General features: G+C 33.2%; 4 protein-coding genes across 6 annotated transcripts; 2 read left to right on the forward strand and 2 right to left on the reverse strand.

Moving 5' to 3' along the window:
- The first annotated feature begins 905 nt into the window (after window positions 1-905).
- Window positions 906-1,742, forward strand: LOC140861107 (uncharacterized). The gene has a single exon (XM_073264111.1). The coding sequence runs from the start codon at window positions 906-908 to the stop codon at window positions 1,740-1,742; it is 837 nt and encodes a 278-aa protein (XP_073120212.1).
- A 128-nt stretch (window positions 1,743-1,870) lies between these two features.
- LOC140861108 (serine/threonine-protein phosphatase 7 long form homolog) lies at window positions 1,871-4,951 on the reverse strand. Its single transcript, XM_073264112.1, has 6 exons — window positions 4,439-4,951; window positions 4,240-4,358; window positions 4,068-4,155; window positions 3,630-3,976; window positions 3,030-3,225; window positions 1,871-2,068 (listed from the first exon to the last, which is right to left on the reverse strand). Exons 1-6 carry the CDS (start codon window positions 4,949-4,951, stop codon window positions 1,871-1,873), a joined length of 1,461 nt encoding a protein of 486 aa, XP_073120213.1.
- A 4,216-nt stretch (window positions 4,952-9,167) lies between these two features.
- Window positions 9,168-13,792, forward strand: LOC140865466 (uncharacterized). 3 transcript variants are annotated; one of them, XM_073270121.1, is made up of 4 exons: window positions 9,168-9,288; window positions 9,857-10,425; window positions 11,260-11,285; window positions 13,093-13,792. In XM_073270121.1, exons 2-4 carry the CDS (start codon window positions 9,915-9,917, stop codon window positions 13,648-13,650), a joined length of 1,095 nt encoding a protein of 364 aa, XP_073126222.1. In that variant the 5' UTR covers window positions 9,168-9,288; window positions 9,857-9,914; the 3' UTR covers window positions 13,651-13,792. The 3 variants fall into 3 exon arrangements, 2 of the variants coding, with proteins under 2 accessions (XP_073126222.1, XP_073126221.1); XR_012144596.1 differs by having other exon boundaries at window positions 9,857-11,285; window positions 13,093-13,212; XM_073270120.1 differs by lacking the exon at window positions 13,093-13,792 and adding an exon at window positions 9,663-9,778 and having other exon boundaries at window positions 9,179-9,288; window positions 9,857-11,607.
- A 146-nt stretch (window positions 13,793-13,938) lies between these two features.
- Window positions 13,939-15,860, reverse strand: LOC140865677 (small ribosomal subunit protein eS25). Its single transcript, XM_073270394.1, has 4 exons — window positions 15,712-15,860; window positions 15,537-15,611; window positions 15,328-15,462; window positions 13,939-14,285 (listed from the first exon to the last, which is right to left on the reverse strand). The coding sequence occupies exons 1-4, from the start codon at window positions 15,712-15,714 to the stop codon at window positions 14,172-14,174; spliced, it is 327 nt and encodes a 108-aa protein (XP_073126495.1). The 5' UTR covers window positions 15,715-15,860; the 3' UTR covers window positions 13,939-14,171.
- Window positions 15,861-20,371: the final 4,511 nt, after the last annotated feature.

A 20,371-nucleotide genomic window follows, 5' to 3' on the forward strand; every position in this document is an offset into this window, starting at 1 on the left:
ATGAACCCAAGATCTTTTCACAATGCGCAAAATATGGTTGATGACCATATCGTGGAGCAAATATGCAAGAAGCAATTACAGGAAATATTACAGAGGCACATGATCCGTTTGCTGACAGTTCTCATAATGTAATGAGTAGTGATAGTGAGCCTGAAGTAGCATCAAGTGATGGGGAAGAAGATGATCGTGCCAACACACTACGTGAAGTTGACGCCCAAATCATGGATGCAGGATAGGGCGCACGTCAGGATGAGGGCACATCATCGCATGTCCCAAACTATGGTGGGGAAACACTTGCACAGAACATTCCTCGTGAAGGTCCCGTCATGCGAGAAATTCCTCAATTTTTCAACACAGTGTATGATGAACAAATTCCAGATTCATTTGGGCTATCATCTAGATCACGGACTAAGTTCTATGACTCTGCAAGGCCTGAACTTTGTGCCAAAATGGTTTTTAAGAACAAAACTGAATTAATGGCATCTGTGAAGGATTTTTCTGTTCAAATTGCAAGACGTGAATATGTTGTCGTCCAAAGTTCTCCAACAATATGGAAGATCAAGTGTAAGAACTTTTTTGCAGGTGGCAATTGTGGTTGGGGACTTCGAGCATCATTCAAACAGAATATAGGTTTTTTCATGATCACGAAGTATGGTGGGGAGCATACATGCATTTCTAGCCAAGTGGGCATAGATCACCACAACCTTGACATAAATATGGTAGCAGACACACTTTTTGGAATTGTGCGTTGTGATCCTGCATATGAGATCAAGTATGTCCGAGAGAGTATCAAAGGAAAATATGGGTATGAGATATCATATGCTAAGGCATGACAAGGTTTGAAGCGTACAGTGGAGATCGTATATGGTACGTGGGAAAGCTCTGTATCATTGCTTCCTAAATATATGGGTGCTCTGTCAAAGTATAATCCAGGAACTATTGTAGAGTGGAAGCAACTTCGGCAAAATGATCATCCCCAAAAAGGTTTGAACTTTGTATTCTGGGCTTTCAAGCCATGTATAGATGGATTTCGGAATTGTCGCAGAATAATCAGTGTTGATGGCACACATCTGTACACCAAATACAAGCACAAACTGCTCATTGCAGTGACTTTGGATGCTAATAACCAATTGTTGCCTCTGGCATTTGCGCTAGTCGATGAAGAATCTTACGAGTCTTGGCATTGGTTCTTAAGTAACGTTGTACAACATGTGACACGAGGTTGCCGAGGAGTGTGTCTTATATCTGATAGGCATGCAGGTTTAACAAGTGCGGTTCAAAATCTCCCTGACTTTCGACCTCCTCGTGGTGTCCATCGTTTTTGTTTGAGGCACGTTTGTTCTAATTTCAATAATAGGTTCAAAAATATTCATTTGAAAGACTTATGTTGGGAAGCAGGTATACAACATCAAATAGGGAAATTCAATGCTACGATGGAAGCAATAAAGTCAAAAAATGTAGCAGCTTTCAGTTATTTGTCTAACATCCCGAAAGAGAAATGGACGTTTGCTCATGATGGTGGATGGAGGCGCGGGATAATGATGACAAATATGTCTGAGTGTATAAATAGTATATTGAAAGGAGCTCGCCGTCTCCCTATTACCGCAATAGTGGAGTTAACCTTACAACGATGCGTGCAATATTTCATACAAAGACGGGGACGAAGTCAGAAAATGATGGAAAAACATCAGCCTTGGACCGATTTTGCTTGCGAAAAATTTGAGAAGTGGTCGAGAAAGTAAATTGAACATAGGGTTGTACAATTTGACCAAAGGGATCTCGATCTCCACCACTTCCTCGCTCGTCCCTCAAGCATGAAGGCAAGAATCTCCATCCTATCCTCATCTGTGCAACGGAACTCCTGAAAACACTACTCCATCCTCTCAAGCCAATCCTCGGCCTGCTCAGGCGTCTCACATCCTGACAAAGGCTTCGGGCTAACCTCCTTGAATCTGCGCATGCTCACTCGCTTGCGCTCCTTCGGCTTTCCTTGACGACGTCTAGGATCATTCGGATCGCCCCAACGACCGCCGCCTCTGCTATCGTGACTCTCATCGTAATCTGTCATCTGTTGCATAAGAACAGATAATCACTAATCCGACAGCATCCGTTGCGACAAGATCAAGACCAGGGAGTCAACATCACATACAAGCTGTCAAGATCTCTACTCGTGATTGCACTTGCGGGAAGACAGCAGAATTTGGAATCCCTTGTTCACATGTTATATGCGCATCAAAATGGTTTGGATTAGATCCTGCACAGCTTGTACAACCATGGTACGCACTTAGCGAATATGTGAATACTTACGATGGTAGATTCTATCCTATACATGATGAACAATATTGGGATGAACTGACTTTCCAATTACAACACAATCCGGTTCGACGAGAGAGGAGAAGGGTCGGTAGAGATCGCACAACCCGCATTAGAAATGAGATGGATCAATCATCTGGCAGAGAGAGACGTGGGAGGTACGTGAGATATATACTGAGATATTATCTAAAATTTAATTCAGTGACATAATAATTTAATATTTATCACTTCTCATTAGGTAAATTTTATATTTAAATTGTTTTCATACTTTACAATGAACTGTTAATATTTTTCTTTTTTCTCACTACATGTAGGTGACACTTGAGGGATAAATTTCGAGGATATGAAACCTACATATTATCATTTTATCCTCCAAATAATTTCTTTGTTGTAATTTTATTTTTTGGATATTAAGTGTTTTGTAATATATTTTGCAATTAACTTATGTTGCACATCTTATTTGTAATAATTTTTTTATTAATTCTAATATTTTTCAATCTATTATGTTCATATTTCAATATACGTAAATAATCAAATATAATTAAGGTTTTTTATACTATAAAAAAACCAAAATTTTTGCAACAAACTTTTATAAAACATACAATTTTTTACACGTACATGTAATCACACTAAAAAAACTATCTACGATGATGATAACGGTGACCACAAGTGCCACAACTAGGTCTTACAATTCTTCTACGACCCCGACCGTATACCTCCTCCTCGTCTCCCTCTGTTTGTGGTCGCACAGGTGTTGTACTAGGACCAACCGTGCTCATTGTCATCTCACTTATTGGTGTATCAGAATATTCTTGAAATGCGATTGGTGATATATTCAAGCGAGGGTGTATGTCATGCATGAATGTTGTGAAGTCACTCTGTAGGAGCTGGGTAAAACTACCAGCATATGGGCTGTGGAAGTCATGATCATACCCTTCTTAGCTCGACATCACATACGGAGTGTAAAATGTAGAATTTGTTGTCGAAGGTCCGGGGTACCCAAAATTTTGCGTGTACCTAGGATTGTTCGTCGCTGAAGTTCCTGCCTCACTCTCATTTCGTGTCCACGTTGGAGGTTGCGATGTAGATGCATGACCATGTCGTTGATATTTTTGTTCCTATATTATAAATTGAAATAAAATGTTGTACATGCTTAAAACAAAAATAAAGTTTTCAAATTTAATAAAATAATGAAAAAATTTAACGTAACAAATCTTACGTAAAATTGTCGGTAGCTTCCACTTATCGGATGGTATCCAACCATAGTCGTAGGTACTAGCATCGGAGATACAAAAATATGAGAAATACGTCGGTACCAACCAATATACTCCAACGTCGTGTCAGGTGTACCATATATGACAAGTTCCCCGCCCGTGACAAAATTATATCTATCAGTCCACATATCTACAAACTGTTTGTGAAAGGGGGCCCAATCAAAATCGGATCGCCCTTGTCGTGTCAGTTTGTGAAAATTTTCGTAGTTAGTGGCGGGTGGGGGAATACCCTGATGCATTCCAAATTGTCGAAGACATCTCTCTGGTCGGTGCATTTCAACAATATCAAAATTTATCAGCGGACACGCAGACCGACATAAGAGATTTCTATTTCCCTCAAGGTACATATTCAACTCCGGTGACTCCATCTCATATACTGTCCATTTAAACTATCAAAAAACAAAAGTACAAATATTATCATGCTTATCTTAAGACAATTTATAAAATATGTTTATAAAAATAAATGTTGTAACAAATTACCTGTCCATCTACCATTCTGTCAAGCATATCCCTCATTGTACAAACAGAATACCGCATAGTGTGCACCCATGAAAACCCACGCCTCCATCTATGATATGAACAAGCAGACAGAATATACCATTAATAAAAAATAATAGAAGCATATTACAAAGTAAATGTCTATAAAGAATACTTTGCGCCAAAAGGTGGGTATGATAGACCCTGAAGCACATCAGCAACTTGATCCGATTCCAGATGACTTTGTTGCACCCTATCCGGAGTCAAAAGTGTAATCCTCGACCACACCCAAATCTGCGACGATATACAATATACATGTCCCTTAAAAACAATTTGACCAAAACATATATATTTTTATACAAGTATTCAAGTACCTGAAGTGTTTGGAGAGGCCCACATAAATCTTTCTTCAACTCCATACAAGTATTGCATAACTCGTGATAGAGATAGGCCAATACAGCGGAACCCCAACTATACGTATTCACCATATCGATGTCCTCAAGAAATGATAAATACATAAGCTTCACCGCAGAACTCTCTGAGTCCGAAAACATACATCCACCGATAATCAATAATGCCACACAACGAGAATATTTCACAACGTCGTCATCTGTGCTTTCATCATTAATCATATGATCTAAACAGTGTTTTCGTATAGCGGTGAGGGAAAGGTGGCCACCTTTGATTTTATTAGCCTCGGGCATAAAACCCAACCAATATAAATAGCGTTGCTGCAACTTATTTTTTGTGTATGCAGTATCTACACCAGTGATAGGAATGCCATCGATATTCAAACCCCAAATTATTGCAACGTCCTGTAGGGTTATCGTGGTCTCACCGACTGGAAGGTGGAACGTGTGTGTTTCTCGATGCCATCTCTCTACCATGGCTGTAAGCAAGTGATTATCATAATATTTTATGGGTCCACACTGTAATATACCATAAAAACCCATGTGAGCCAAACATAGACGAACACGATGGTGAATTCCTTCACTATACAATGTCCATAGAGAATGATCGGAACGACGTGGGGGTATAAGTGAATCCATATTCTCGGCATTGATATTGTTCGAAATATGTCTATATTGTAAATACAATACATTTTCTGCATTTTTCGTCATCCTACAATTAATAAAATATGGATGTAAGTTATATTATTTTTTATATCTAAAAATAACCGATGACATTCAATAAAAACATCATACATACATTTATATTATTAATAATAAGAATTTAATAAAAATATCAAATTTTAGTATGAATTAGTGTGTGTGAGATTTTAAGTGGTTAAAAAATAAAGTAAAAGTTGTTCTCGTTTTATAAAATGTGTAATTATCATATTTCAATAACTTGATTTGATGCTCATCATTTTTTAACAAGTTTTTTAAATTATCATGTTGAGTAATTGACGATTATCATATCAAAAAATTATTTAACTCAAGTCATTATTACACCATAATTTTATTATTAACAATACTGACAAATAATATAACTAGCTTATTAATTACTATTTACTATTATTCAAGATCTTCTTACTCAAATTATTATTATTATATTATTTTATGATTGCTAATTTATTTATTTTTTATTTTTTAATGTTTGTAGTATATAATTTTAAATAATTAAATCAATAACATAATTTTTTTAAATAATTAAATCAATAATATTTAATTGTGTGATCTATAACATAAATAATTTTATAATTAATTTCATTATTATTTACAGTACTTTAATTATTATTTATCATTATACTAAAAGATATTATTTATTCAACAATAACATTGTGATCGTTACTACACTTTATTTAAAATTAAATTTAATATTCAAATTATTATTATTATTTTAGTAATTACAATAACTACATATTTATATTATTATTATTAAATTTAATTATTATATATATAATATGTAATTTTAGTTATTTTTCCGGTTTGAAAATTAAAACTAGTTAAATTTTAATAATTAATATAATATTTAAATATTTTTTACAAATAAAATTTAGAAATTTTAATTATTTCCGATAATTTTAAGACTATATTACTGACTAATATATGCATATATATTAAAAATATCTACTTTTGCTTCGATTTTTTGTAGGATAGTATTACGAAAAAATATAAACACTAGAGTTTAGTAAAAAAAAAAATTTGATCAATTTACATCTTATTTTTGTCAAAATAATTATTAACATTCAAAATTATTCATTTTATTATAATATATTTTATATTTAAATTAGAAAAATTTATTCATGACTAGTGTAGTATTTTCAGATTTATTTATTTTTAATAAATATATTTGAATTAATATACGTAATAGATATTTTTATAATTTCAGAATTATAAAAATAACAAAAATAAAAAATAATCACCTTTACATAAATCTCTTATTACGTATATTAATTCAAATATATCTATTAGAAATAAATCTGAAATAATACTACACTAGTCATTAATAAACTTTTCTAATTTAAAATAAAATATATTATAATAAAATTAATAATATGAATGTTCTTTCAAAAAAATAATAATAATATTGAATGTTAATAAATAGAAAATATTTTTAAACAAATTAGAACAAAATATACAACGAAATAAAAATCATAACAAAAAAAATTATTACAACAAACTAAAAATTAAACATAAGTGCTTACCTTTAATAAACACGAGAAGAAATCCACGTACACTTCAAACCCTGAATTAAATTATACTGCAACATTATTTAAAAATAAAATAAAAACACACGACTAAATTAAAAATTTTAACAAAAAGCAAAAATAAAATGAACATTAGAAATACTTACCTTAAAAAAAAGAAACACGATACAAGGAAGGAAGCAGATGGTATGCGAAACAAAATGATAGCATGGAGAATGAGCAAAGTGCCAATATATATATATTGAATCATTGAATAGGGAAGCAAGGGGTTGTTCATCCGTGAATTAAAGGTGTCATAATGACACCTTTATGAATCCGGAGCAGACTGCTCCGGATTCAATAAAGGAGTCTGGTCAAGTTTGACCAGATTCCTTCCTTCTTTTATTTTTTTTTAATTTATAAAACCAAAAAAAATAAAAAAATAATCCGGAGAGACTGTCATGGCAGAGAATCCGGGACAGTCTGTCTCGGATTGTACTAGATACAAAAGCATCTCCAGTTTACACTATTTTTGTTAATCTTTTTTAATTTTATATTATTTAATAAAAAAACCCTTCATCTAGGGGTGTTAAAACCTCCGATAAAATCGAAAAATCGTGAATTTAAATTGAAAAAAATCAAATATTGGACTTAAAATTGAAATTTGGATATAAATTTTAAAATAAAAATATATTTGGTTCGTTTCGGATTATATATTTCAAAATCGAATCGATCGAAAAAAACCGAAATTTATTAAATTAATATAATTGTTTATATATATTTTATGAGATGATATCTAATGAATAAAGAATCATTTTGAATATTTTTTAATTGATTGTTGTTTATTTAAGTGATTTAAACTTTGAATTAAAAGTTTTATAAATAAATCATTTAAAAGATAACATATTATATTTTAAAATATATTTATAATATTAATTAAAATAATGATATCAAAACCGAAATAACCTATCGAAATAACCGAATCAATTTAGTAGAAAACCGAACTGAAAGAAAACGGTTCGGATATCAGATTATATATTTTTAAAAACAAAAACTAGAAAAATTGAAAATCGAACCAAACCAGCCGATTAACACCCCTACTTTATTGCTTTCTTCGTAAAATCCATTTTTATTATTTTCTATAATATAAAAAATAAATTAACAAATACGAATGACATTATTATTTTAAGCTTATAATATTTTTTTTAAGAATTTAGCCAAACATGGAATGAATCAAAGATTATACATAATTAATCAAATATATTGTTAAACATTAAATTTGACTATTTGAGTAACATATGATAATTGATTTGACTCGTTAATATAACATCGAACTATTTAAATTTATATGAGCACGATTTTTGTGAGACGATTTTATGGATCAATATTTTTAATAGAGCGACCTAATTTATATACGCAATGACTAATGGAACAAGTAATATTTTTTGAATTAAAAATTAATATTCATGAGTCGAGTCGGATGAAAGATTTGTCTCACAAAATTGATCATACACTAACAATTTTTTTTAATGAATTTGTATGTGTAGCATTCTTACTTCAAGAACCGTTGTATAACCTGATTTCCTATTACCAAACACACGTCTCATTGTTACTCCATGGAATCCCGGTTCTCTATAAATGCCACTTAAGATATATTTTTATACAAAAATCTTTAGAGTAATGCTATATGTACAAAAATCTTACAACACAATGCAAAAATTAAATATATCAAAATCTCACGATAAATTGAATACAAAATCTCGCGATAAAATAACAAATATCATGATATAATTGTTGTAAATATCGTTGTACACGATATTTGTTGTACCTTTAGCATTATCCAAATCTTTATGTGAACATCTGAATTCAAATCGTTTTATATCAATATTTTTTGGTTTCGAAAAACTTTTAGAATATATTCCTTTTGACCTAGTAAGACCTGAGATAACGTGAGAAGAAATTTCCCAGCATTGCGGGTTCGATCCTCATGTGAAACATATTCCTCATTGAAATATTTGAGGTATGCTCTGGGGGTTGGACCATGTTGTTCCTTCCCTCAAATCCCTGCCTACTCGTGCACATCCCTCGATTTAACTCCCTCATAAGTCAATGTGCGTCTGACTCATGTGGGATGGGATCCCTTCGGGTCAATCCTTTTGTGGGTTTAGTACATGTCGCCCGCAGGGCACTACCCTGCGGGTGATGTGTAACCCCATGATTGGTCAAAATTAGTGGGTTCCATGTGGGCCCCACTGATTTTAACCAATCATAAACCGCCACGTCATTCACAGAGTACTACCTTGCAAATAACGTCTACTCAACCCCTTTTGTGATATATCATATTTAGTATAATTTTTTAATAGTTTTTTCCACTGTTTGGACGGAGTGATTATCAAACTCTCACTCACTTTTTCACTCACTCCCGTGATATAAATACATAGCATACCCCCATCACTACGTACCCTCTCACCAACATATTCTACTCCATCTGTCATAATATATACTTACAAGCTTGCTTGTGTATGTATATTTCTCTGAACCCAGGATCAATTATTTTGCTTTTTCGGAGTGAATTCGAAGGTTAAGTCAGAGGTCAGCAGTCGCAGTGCTAATTTTTTGAAGTTGAAATATATGCTTGAATTGATTACTTGTGAACATTTTGTGTTTATTGTCTCCGAACGTTTTCGTCTTTCTATTGTTTGTTTATTTTTTTTTCGTTTTTTTTTTAAATAACAAATTTCAGTTTAGATCTTTAAATGGAGAAGCAGGAGTTTTATTTGATTTGTAAAAATATGTGTGTGTGTGTGTGTGTTTTTTTTTTTCTCATTATTTACTGAGTTATTTTTGTTTGTGTCTGTGGTTTGGCTTTTTGCGGTATTATAATTTGAACTGTTTCTATTATCAGTTTTAAATTAGTAAATTTGTGTGGAATGATTGTGTGAAAATGTGAAACAATGTGTTTGAAGGGAAAATCGGTGGAGCTTTCAAAAGTTTTAGTTTTGATTTTGATGGAGGTCTAGCTTGTTCAGATATAGACGGAAAAGTAACGCTTCTTGCATAGAAAGTGATAATTTTTTCATAGGTATGTTTCACGAAATCAACTTGTCAGACGATGAGATTTATTAGTGCAAAAATTAAAATCTCTTTTTTTATTTTTCAGGGGCAAGTGGATATACATGAAATTCTGAGGGTAGACTTGCAAGTAACTGATTACATAAATGGCTCACTTAGTTCATGACTCCAATAGAGGGAAGCAAACTTTATCTTATCAATCCTCTTGGATGTCTCGTTGGATGAGAACAAGTTGTAACAGGACAGGAGAATCAATCAATCACTCGTCCGACGCCTCTGTTAATGATCTCAACTGCATTACCAAGGATATACTGGCGACATCGAGGTCCTTTAAGGGACTTGGAATGATTGAAACTGTGACTTCTGAATTAGTGAATGGTGGTCCGAGACCCAGTACGGAAAGCAGCTTAAGAAATGAGAGTTCCTGCAGATACCTTTTCGAGGATATGGGAGCATCAGCATTTGAGACAGGTCACAAGTTTGAGTGTGGTGAAGCTATTTACCTGAAGAATGGCATTCAACTTCAGCCTGTGCTCCATGCTATTCCGGCTGTGGCTGACAATGATACTTCATTCAGAGGATGTCATTTTCTTGATGCAGTTACTTCAAAGCACAATCGGTTGGATCATGCTAACTTGAGGATACTACCGCATAAAGGTTCGAATACTCTTAGCCAACCTACAGATTTTGATTCTGGCCAAAAAAAGAACTGCGAATCACAATCAAATATATCCCTGAACGATAGTTTTAGGGAGAGCAATACATCCCTTGTGTTTTATACTCCTTCCGTGCGTGATCATCACTTCCGAAAGGCGCAAAAACTTTTGTGTCACAGACCATCTCCCAGTCAGTACATAGCTTCAGCGAAAACTGGATCAGAGCAATCATGTTTTGAATGTTACTCTGTGCATAAATTGCCTCTTTGCGTTCATGATGTGGAAACAATGAAAAAAAGCACCACTTTGGATTCTTTAGAAGGCGGGTTTTCTCGGACATCTAACATTCTTTTCATCACAGTGAATTTTGGTGCGAGTCTGTCGAATGAATGTGATATACTTACTACTAGAAGAGTGAGTACTAAAATAAATCAAAATATACCCAGTGATCTGCATAGACTATCACCATTTCCCGGTCAAGGTATGCAGGAAGTAATACTCGAATCTCTAACTCGTTCAGCTGATAGTGAAGGGATAGGAAATGCTAGAGACAACAAGACTTTTAAAGTTACCTCAAACAAAGTATCATCAGCTGAAATTGACCCGCTTTTAGGTTTGTGTTAAGCGTCAGGATCGTTGGCATTGGTTATGCAATTTTTTCCCCTTGATTTCTTACTGAAAGATGGAACATTTTCGTGATATTCATTTTGAGGATTGGTGACTGTGCTTTGATCTCTGTATAATTCTTGAGAGTTGCACACCCTTTTTTTTTGTTTTTTTTTTTTTTGCACACAATTCTGTGAAATTCTGAGCCATTCTGCATTTTCTGTTGTAGGTGGCCCTTCTGCCTCATCAGATAAGGTAATGTGGCTATGCCTGTAATTTTAAACTATGCTTACAACTCAATTCTCCGTCAACATGGTTTTCCTACTGTTGAATACCTTGCTAAGTAGTGTCCTAAAATCTCCAGTTTAATCAAAGGTTTACATGTGCAAGCCTGTTGGCAGGCTATACAATATGCACCAATGCACTAATTCCATCAATGTTGAATTCCTTAATTATTGCATTTGCCTCAACCTCGGTTGGAAAATTTTCAGTTCCCACTTACAAGTTTATGTTCTAAGGCCATTTCTATTTTTTTTTTCTTCGCTTTCTAGTTTCTTAAAAATTCATCACCGTCTGTCTCTTATGGGGTGTATTCAATCCAGAGTTTTAATGACTTTCAGTGACTTTTTAAAATGATAGACTTTTGTGGAGTTGATGGATTTTTATTAACTTTTATAGAATTTCACGGATTTACAAACAGATTTGCATGGATTCTTTGTAGACTTTTGAAGGACTTTTATAGAGATTTGTAAGCTTTTCATACAATTACATGAATTTGTATCTTTAATATATCTTATTATTTTTCTTTTTTTTTTTCCTTTGAAATAATAATTATTTGACATAAATAATAAATTTATTTGAAATATTTTTTTAATTTATTGATGAAAATGGATTTCATTTATTTTAAATGTATATATATATATATATATATATATTAACGTAACAAAATTATAAACTAAAAAAATTGCGATTGTGTAAAGTTATTTTTTTTAAAAAAAAACATATGATAAATTATAAATTATTTTATCAATTATATCATAAAAAATTATTTGTCAATTTTTATTTTTTATCGTGTATGTTATCAACTAATCAAATATTTAAATTAAATCATATTATAATTTTTTGAATCATATATTATTATCATTAACTATTATAATTATTGGTATAAATCATAATTTAAAAAGCACAAAATATTTTGAAAATTTCAAATATTTAAATAATATTTTTTATTTTGATTTTAGAAAAAAGAACAAATATATAATTCATTTTGAATATGGAGAGAGTGAGATAGAGAGGAGATTCATTTTGAATATGAGAGAGAGTGAGATAGAGAGGAGTGAGATAGTGAGGAGTGAAGAAATGTGAGAAAGAAAAGGAAATTATGAGAAATCCATCCAAATCTTTGGGTTATACCAAAGACTTTTTTTTACAAAATATAGTTGTACCTTAAGCATTAATGTTTGTATGTCCATGATTTTCATGGAGTTATTAAAAGTTAATTGACATTTTGAATAACACTAGACTTTTATAGAGTTTTTAAAAGTCCAGGTTGAATACCACTTGACTTTTAAAACTCTATAAAAGTCTATTTTGAATACCACTAGACTTCTATAGAGTATATAAAAGTCATGATTGAATACCTTTAAACTTCTAAAATCCATAAAAGTCAATAATTCTCCGGATTGAATACACCCCCTTAATTCTAGAGTAATATTCTCACATGCAAAATCTAGGAGGGTCTAATCGGCTGCTATATTTTCCTGTTGCTTCAGTCCACAGGTTGATCACTTGTGTGTTTTTACATTGTTTAGACTCTATCACATTTAACCCCTGGAAGATGTTTTCCATGTGCGATACAAGTTTGTTGAACTTTTGAGTTTATGCAGTAGAAAACGTGATCGGCCTTCTTGCCTGGTGTGTTCAAAATTTAGTGTGTATATGATATTTTTGGAGGCTCCATCCTTTTGCTCTTTATTATTTATGATTTTCAATTTTTTTTTGTGTGCAGTAGTTATATGTGAGGCGGTCTTAACATGTCAATATTGATAATTGAATTTTCTAGGACTTCCATATGGAAGCAAATTCAGATTCTAGCTCCTCTAAGTCTAATCTCTGCATGGATAATTCTCCGATAGCTGAGCCAGGCTACAGATGGGTTAAACGCCTTAAGCTGAGCTCCTGCCACTCCTCTGCTCGAGGCACAGAGAGTGTAAATCCAGCAGAAAACTCTAGCAGAAAAAGGAACAATGTTTTCAGCAGAGTTCGTAGAAGTGACATCACAAGATCAGAATCTACTCTAAGGACATATCATGGTGAGGAATCAATGGCATTGGATAAGAGCATAAACTTATCCAAGGAAAACTTGGGTAATGATTTATCGCCTTCACATGTTTGGATACAAAGGTGGCTGCGTGATGGATCAAAATCTACCAGAAAGAAGCCCTACACAATGGTGGTTAGTGAGCCACAAAGTTTAATTTGGGCATTTGAGGATCTTCAGAAGGATCGGTCACCCAGTGTAAGAGCCATGGCAATGATGGGAAAGGCTATCAAGAATTTTCAACCATGCCAACTCGAAAAGAGGGGTTCTTTAACGATTTGGAACACAAAGGATGTTTGAAAATGTTTGTTCTATTTTTGGTTCTTGGTTTTGCAAGAGTTCATCTTAGGGATGCCATGAACATCTCATAAGGCACTTTTTTTTTTTTTTTTCTAACCTGGACTTGGATTTTGATCTTATAAGTTTTCTATGGGAAAATCATCTTCAGACATGTGAGACGATTTCTATCTTCATCGCTACTTAACACTTCATTTACTTCTCATTGAGTTTCGCTCTCCCTTTTCATATCATCAGGGTAGCATAATGTTTCAACCTGTTGGAACCAAATTTGGATGTGGACAGAGCCAGTAAACCACGTAAAGATCTATCATTGAAGTAAAAACATATGTTTAACACCGTGCTTGTGGAAATGAAAAAGAAATACATGCCATCAGATTAAACATGCGGAATATATAAACCAGGTTTAGTGAATGTCAAGGAACAACAGAACCCCTGGAGCTCAATATCATTCAAGATTAAAAACATTGTCCAAAACTAGCAAAATCCCATTTTAAGCTCTCTGATAGAGAAAATAACATCATCTAGGTGTTCGTGGCTCTGGTGTATATCTGCTGGCTTGAGTGAGCAGACACCATTCTGATCAAACCTCGAGCCATCAGTTCCTTGATTGCTTTTCTTGCAAGTGATCCATTGATCTGTGGATATATAGATGATCGAGACAAATATCAGTGGATAGGTTAAGACCAGTTGACGGTATTTAAGTAAACCAGGGAATGCGATGATAACCAAGAACAAATTTTTCTAATCAACATGAGAGCTAAAAAAGTTCATAAACATGATTAAACTCAGACATATTCCACATCAAATCAGCAAGATTTTGGCGTCCAGAGAAATAATAGTAAAAACAACTTGAATGCTTTCACAAAATTTTAACGTTCATAAGAAGAATCTCCACACCATGTTGGCTAAACTTTGAGATCAGCCGGATCAATTGGTGAAATACTACCTAACACCAATGTGGGGACATCAGATGGTAATACAATGCTGAATACTCCCAAATGATACACTTAAAGTCAAGAATATAGCAGAACATAAAGCTTCAGAAAGTCCAACCGCATTCCATAAGGATTAAAGATTCAAAAAAAGATAGCGCAAGAGACATTCAAGAACATAGGAAAAACAGGAAGGAACTATCAACACTGGCTGCACCTAGTTTACTCTAGTGCAAAGAATAAGTGCTGAACCAGATGGCTTATCATACAGAAATATAAGATGACCGGTATCATTTCCGGATGTAAAACTAAAAATAAAACCAAATACAGCTTTTATATACTCCTCATTTCCATAATAGTACTTATGAAATCACCACTATAAAGTGGGCAACGACAGAATTACAGAGTAAGTGAAGGAACCCACATGTATTTATAAATCGTTTTTATAAAAGAGTTTTCAAAAACTTAAAAGTTGTTTTAAGACCAAATATGTGTTTGTACATTTATTCTATAAAACTTTTTTCCCAAACACATACCAAGTTTTTTCACTTGTAAAAACACTAAAAATATTTTCAAAATACATGTCCGAACGAAATCTAAACTAATCGAAATTCATGGTACACCAAGCAGTGTGGTCACACAAATCAACCCAATCTAAAAAATACCATTCCGCATAATAAAAAAAACACAAAAAATTCTAGATCATTCAAACAAGTTAACATCTGTAGAGAGTATATGAACTTACTCTAAGCCGATCTGAGAGAACTGAAGGAGTGATGAGTTTGTACTTAGGCGCCTCGGACAGCAGCTTGTCGTAGGTTGCTTTATCGAACATCACCATGTTGTTCACCTTTTCCTTTTGCTTTCCCTTGCTCCACTTCTGCAAATCACAATTCACCACAGCATTCAGACAAAATCACACATTACTTCAAGCAGAACCACACAAAAATTCACCTTCTTCTTCTGCTTTCCTCCGCCGGACTTTGCCGGCTTGGATGACGGTGGGGGAGCCTTTTCCTTCTTCGGCGCCTGCAACGAAAGAAACCCAAATCAACCCATATAAAAAACTGGATTACTGCGTGTTTATGGCTTGTGCGTGTATAAATAGAGAAGGGTGGCGGCGGCGCACCATCGTCAAGGAAATCTGTAGGCTGGAAGCGGCGGGAGTTGGGAGGCAGCTAAGCGGTGGGGGAGGGGGGAGGGGGCGCGGCGCAACTCTGTGTTCTGACGTATATTAGTTAGGGTTTTTTATTTCCCATTCTGTGTAAATGGGTCGTAGTGCTTGGTTGGGCCTGTTCGATTCGGCCTGTGTATAGTAGACCCTGCCCTATAACTTGGTTGGGCCTAAGTACCTGTCAAGCAGGCTCGTCCCATTGGTTAGCCGCAAAATAAGATGGACTATTTTCGATTAATGATTGATTTTGAAATTTTATTTAAATATATATCACAACTAGTTTTCTTTGAAAAAAATATTCTTTTTTTTTAAAAAAATTAATGAATTAAAGATGATATGCACTTTATGAATACATTTTATTGAATGATTTTACAAACTTGTATCATTTGTATGTTATTGTACAAGTTTAGTTTATTAGACATTGTTTGACTTGTGAAATATGACGATGGAAAATGTATAATATAATGATTATAAATTTTATGAGAACTTGATTCAAACGTTTCATGAGACAAATATGTATAATCAACTAATGTCTCAACATTTATAATGCTTAGGGTGATAAATTTTGTATAAAACGAGCTAAAACTCTAATCTTTATTTTTGAGTTGATTCAGCAAAAAAATTTAAGCTAACTCATAAATATAAAAATCTGAGTGTTTTGCAATCTAATATATTTGTAAGGGTCCATAAACAAGAAAGATCGTATGTGATAATTGAAGATTTCAGAAATTTGAAGGTAAGCACACACACACATATATATATATGATCCACTGCACACTGGTGTGCAGGAATTTTGTATGTCTGCGTGATGTTTGCGCGAACATCTGAAAATAAAAATCAGATGTTCGCGTGAACATCTCATATATATATATATATATATATATATATATATATATATATATAGTTGCGTTCCCCTGCACCCCTACTTGGGCGCTAGCCTATGTGGCGCCCAAGTGTTTATTCATTTTTTTTAAAATTGCCACGTGGGCTGCCTTTTTTTATTTCTCCTAACAGGCTTCCTCTTCTTAGATCCCTAAATACACCGCGATCCCATTTTCTCCTCTTCTCACGTCTGCAAATGGAATCCCCAATGCCGCCCATCTCCGTCATGGAACGACCACATCTTCGTCGTCGCTAAGGTTCATATCCGTTTTTCTCTTATCACGTTTACAAATTTTGCGATTTTCACAATCCCTCCACCGCCCATCATTTCTGTCTGAGACCGCCCAATCACGCCGTGGAACAAGCGCAGATCCGAACACCGAATCTCACATCTAAAAATCGGGTATTTGGTTTTAAGATTAGTTCATATTTTTGTTGTGTGGGGCTCTTTTGAGGGTTTTTGGCGTACAGTTCTTGCACTGATTAGTTCATTTTTTCTTTTCTTGTTTTTGAAAGAACATTGCTTATCTTCGTTTTGCATTATTGTTGTTTAAAAATTTCTGGGTGTGTTTGATTTGTTTGAATGCGATTCTGGGACATCCCTTTTCACGTTGTTTCCTCTTGAAATCAAGAGATTTTGTTTGGAATTGTTTTCGTTCTTCGTTTCCTTCTGAGAAACATGAACTATTTAATTCAGTTTCCTTGTTTTCTTTGTTGTTGGGTTATATTTGTGGAATTTATCAGGGTTTAGGCTTATGTTTTATCTTCGTGTCCCAGTCAAAAGATGGAATTAGTGATCTTTTTTCAACCTTATTTAAAATTTGAGTTTAATTCCGGTTCACTACATTGATTGTGTTTGTAAGTCATTATATATTATCAGATTCAATCTTATGAGAGTTCATTGAATCTTTTGCAGGAGAGTTGAAAACAGAGATTCTTAATATTTCGAAATGGTGTGTTTTAATTTATTTTATTGTATGTATAGTTCTAATATTTTATATATTCAAGATTATAAAATTGTTTGTGATTAATTTTTCATTCCAGGGAAGAACATACGTTGTATTCGTTGGACATAGGCCAGGTCTTTATGACACATGGGCAGAAGCAAGCGACCAAGTTCTTGGATATAGGTATGCTGTCCACGACTCCTTCGACAGTAAAGAGGAAGCAGAAAAAGTTTATCATGCATATATGGTGAGAAAATCTGCATCGACTACATTCCGGAATACAAGAAACCAAAGTTCACATGCAATTCCGAGTTCAAGGACTGAAGGACCGTTCCGAACTACAGGGAACCAAACTTCACATGCATCTTCAAGTAGTCCGGAACTCAAGCATCCTTCCGGACTACTGGAAGATGCATGTGAAGTTTGGTTCCCTATAGTCCGGAACGGTCCTCCAGTCCTTGAACTCGGAATTGCATGGGAACTTTAGTTTCTTGTATTCCGGAATGTAGTAGATGCAGATTTTCTCACCATATATGCATGATAAACTTTTTCTGCTTCCTCTCTACTGTCGAAGGAGTCGTGGACAGCATACCTATATCCAATAACTTGGTCGCTTGCTTCTGCCCATGTGTCATAAAGACCTGGCTCATGTCCAACGAATACAACGTATGTTCTTCCCTGGAATGAAAAATTAATCACAAACAATTTTATAATCTTGAATATATAAAATATTAGAACTATACATACAATATCATAAAATAAATTAAAACACACCATTTCGAAATATTAAGAATCTCTGTTTTCAACTCTCCTGCAAAAGATTCAATGAATTCTCATAAGATTGAATTTGATAATATATAATGACTTACAAACACAATCAATCTATAAACACAATCAATGTAGTGAACCGAAATTAAAATCAAATTTTAAATAAGGTTGAAAAAAGATCACTAGTTCCATCTTTTGACTGGGAAACGAAGACAAAACATAAGCCTAAACCCTGATAAATTTCACAAATATAACCCAACAACAAAGAAAACAAGGAAACTGAATTAAATAGTTCATGTTTCTCAGAAGAAAACGAAGAACGAAAACAATTCCAAACAAAATCTCTTGATTTCAAGAGGAAACAACATGAAAAGGGATGCCCAAAATCGCATTCAAACAAATCAAACACACCCAGAAATTTTTAAACAATAATGCAAAACGAAGATGAGCAATGTTCTTTCAAAAACAAGAAAAGAAAAAATGAACTAATCAGTGCAAGAACTGTACGCCAGAAACGAGCCCCACACAACAGAAATATGAACTAATCTTAAAACCAAATACCCGATTTTCAGATGTGAGATTCGGTCGTTGGATCTGCGCTTCACGGCGTGATTGGGCGGTCTCGGACAAAAATGATGGGCGGTGGAGGGATCGTGAAAATCACAAACTTTGTAAACGTGATAAGAGAAAAACGGATATGAACCTTAGCGACGGCGGAGATGTGGTCGTTCCACGGCGAAGATGGGCGGCATCGGGGATTTCATTTGCAGACGTGAGAAGAGGAGAAAATGGGATCGCCATGTATTTAGGGATCTGAGAAGAGGAAGCCTGTTAGGAGAAATAAAAAAAGGACGTGACAATTTAAAAAAAAATAATACACACTTGGGCGCCACATAGGCTTGCGCCCAAGTTTCTCTCCACCAAAAAACGCAAATATATATATATATATTACGCAAATATATATATATATATATATATATATATATATATATATATATATTACGCGCACACATATATATATATATATGAAATAGTCAACCTACTTATTTTGTAACTCTTATCTTCTTAATTACTTTAATAATTTAACTTCAGATGTTAGTTATTGGAGAGAGTGGAATACCACTAATTATTGGTCATATACATATATCGACCTTGTAAATCATCAAATGGACATGACTCATTATTATTTTTATTTTTTATTATTCAAACATATTGAATAAGTAGACAAGAAGACTGTAAATGTAACTAATATTCGAAATTTTCAACATGTCTCCGTATTTTTGGGCGTTTATGCATTTTGAAAACAAGAATTGTCACCAAACGTTTTTCTTTTCTAAAAGTGGGAAAATTTTAGGACGACATTCGTTTTTTTTTTAAATGTGGTTTTGTATAGGAGATTTTGAAATAATTTATAAATAAAACATTAAAATAATTTTATGTTCGATTAATGGAACAATTGGGGTTTTAGAGTTTTGATTTAAATCTATATCTATATCTATATATAAACAGAGTTTTTGCCAAAAAATAATAGTTTCCCGCCAAAACATGTATACCATAAAAGAAAATAGTTTTTAACATTAAATATTCACATACCAAATCTAATTAATTTCAAAAATTTCATATTCATATTAAAATTTTTAATTAAGAAATCCAAAAAATATTAAATATCTACATCAATTCTGAAAGTTCATTAATTTTTTTATTTTTGGTTTATTATTTGTTTCCTCATTATTTATTGATTACTGATGTATTTTTTTTTTAAAATAATAACATTTATAATTATTTATCTTACATTTATGTGATTATATTTATTTTGAAATAATATTAATACATTTGCACGCATGATCAACATAATAAATATAGATATTATCAAGAAAATTTAATATTATTATTTGAAATATTATTAATTTAAATTAAATTAATTTTACATATGTGTGTATAAGAATTTTCACTCATGACATATATATGATAATTTTCGGTTCAATATCTGATATTTATTGGATATTTCAAATTTATAA

This window comes from Henckelia pumila, chromosome 4 (genome assembly GCF_033568475.1).
Source record: "Henckelia pumila isolate YLH828 chromosome 4, ASM3356847v2, whole genome shotgun sequence".
NCBI lineage: Eukaryota > Viridiplantae > Streptophyta > Magnoliopsida > Lamiales > Gesneriaceae > Henckelia > Henckelia pumila.

Coding starts and splice junctions, on each gene's coding strand:
- LOC140861107 (XM_073264111.1), top strand. CDS start 906: ATGGGTGCTCTGTCAAAGTATAATCCAGGAACTATTGTAGAGTGGAAG.
- LOC140861108 (XM_073264112.1), bottom strand. CDS start 4,951: ATGGTAGAGAGATGGCATCGAGAAACACACACGTTCCACCTTCCAGTC. Junction 4,156..4,239: donor TACCCACCTTTTGGCGCAAA/GTATTCTTTATA, acceptor TTCATATCATAG/ATGGAGGCGTGGGTTTTCAT. Junction 2,069..3,029: donor CAGAGGGAGACGAGGAGGAG/GTATACGGTCGG, acceptor CTTATGCAACAG/ATGACAGATTACGATGAGAG.
- LOC140865466 (XM_073270120.1), top strand. CDS start 9,915: ATGGCTCACTTAGTTCATGACTCCAATAGAGGGAAGCAAACTTTATCT.
- LOC140865677 (XM_073270394.1), bottom strand. Junction 15,463..15,536: donor GAGGAAAGCAGAAGAAGAAG/GTGAATTTTTGT, acceptor TGTGATTTGCAG/AAGTGGAGCAAGGGAAAGCA. Junction 14,286..15,327: donor TTCTCTCAGATCGGCTTAGA/GTAAGTTCATAT, acceptor ATATATCCACAG/ATCAATGGATCACTTGCAAG.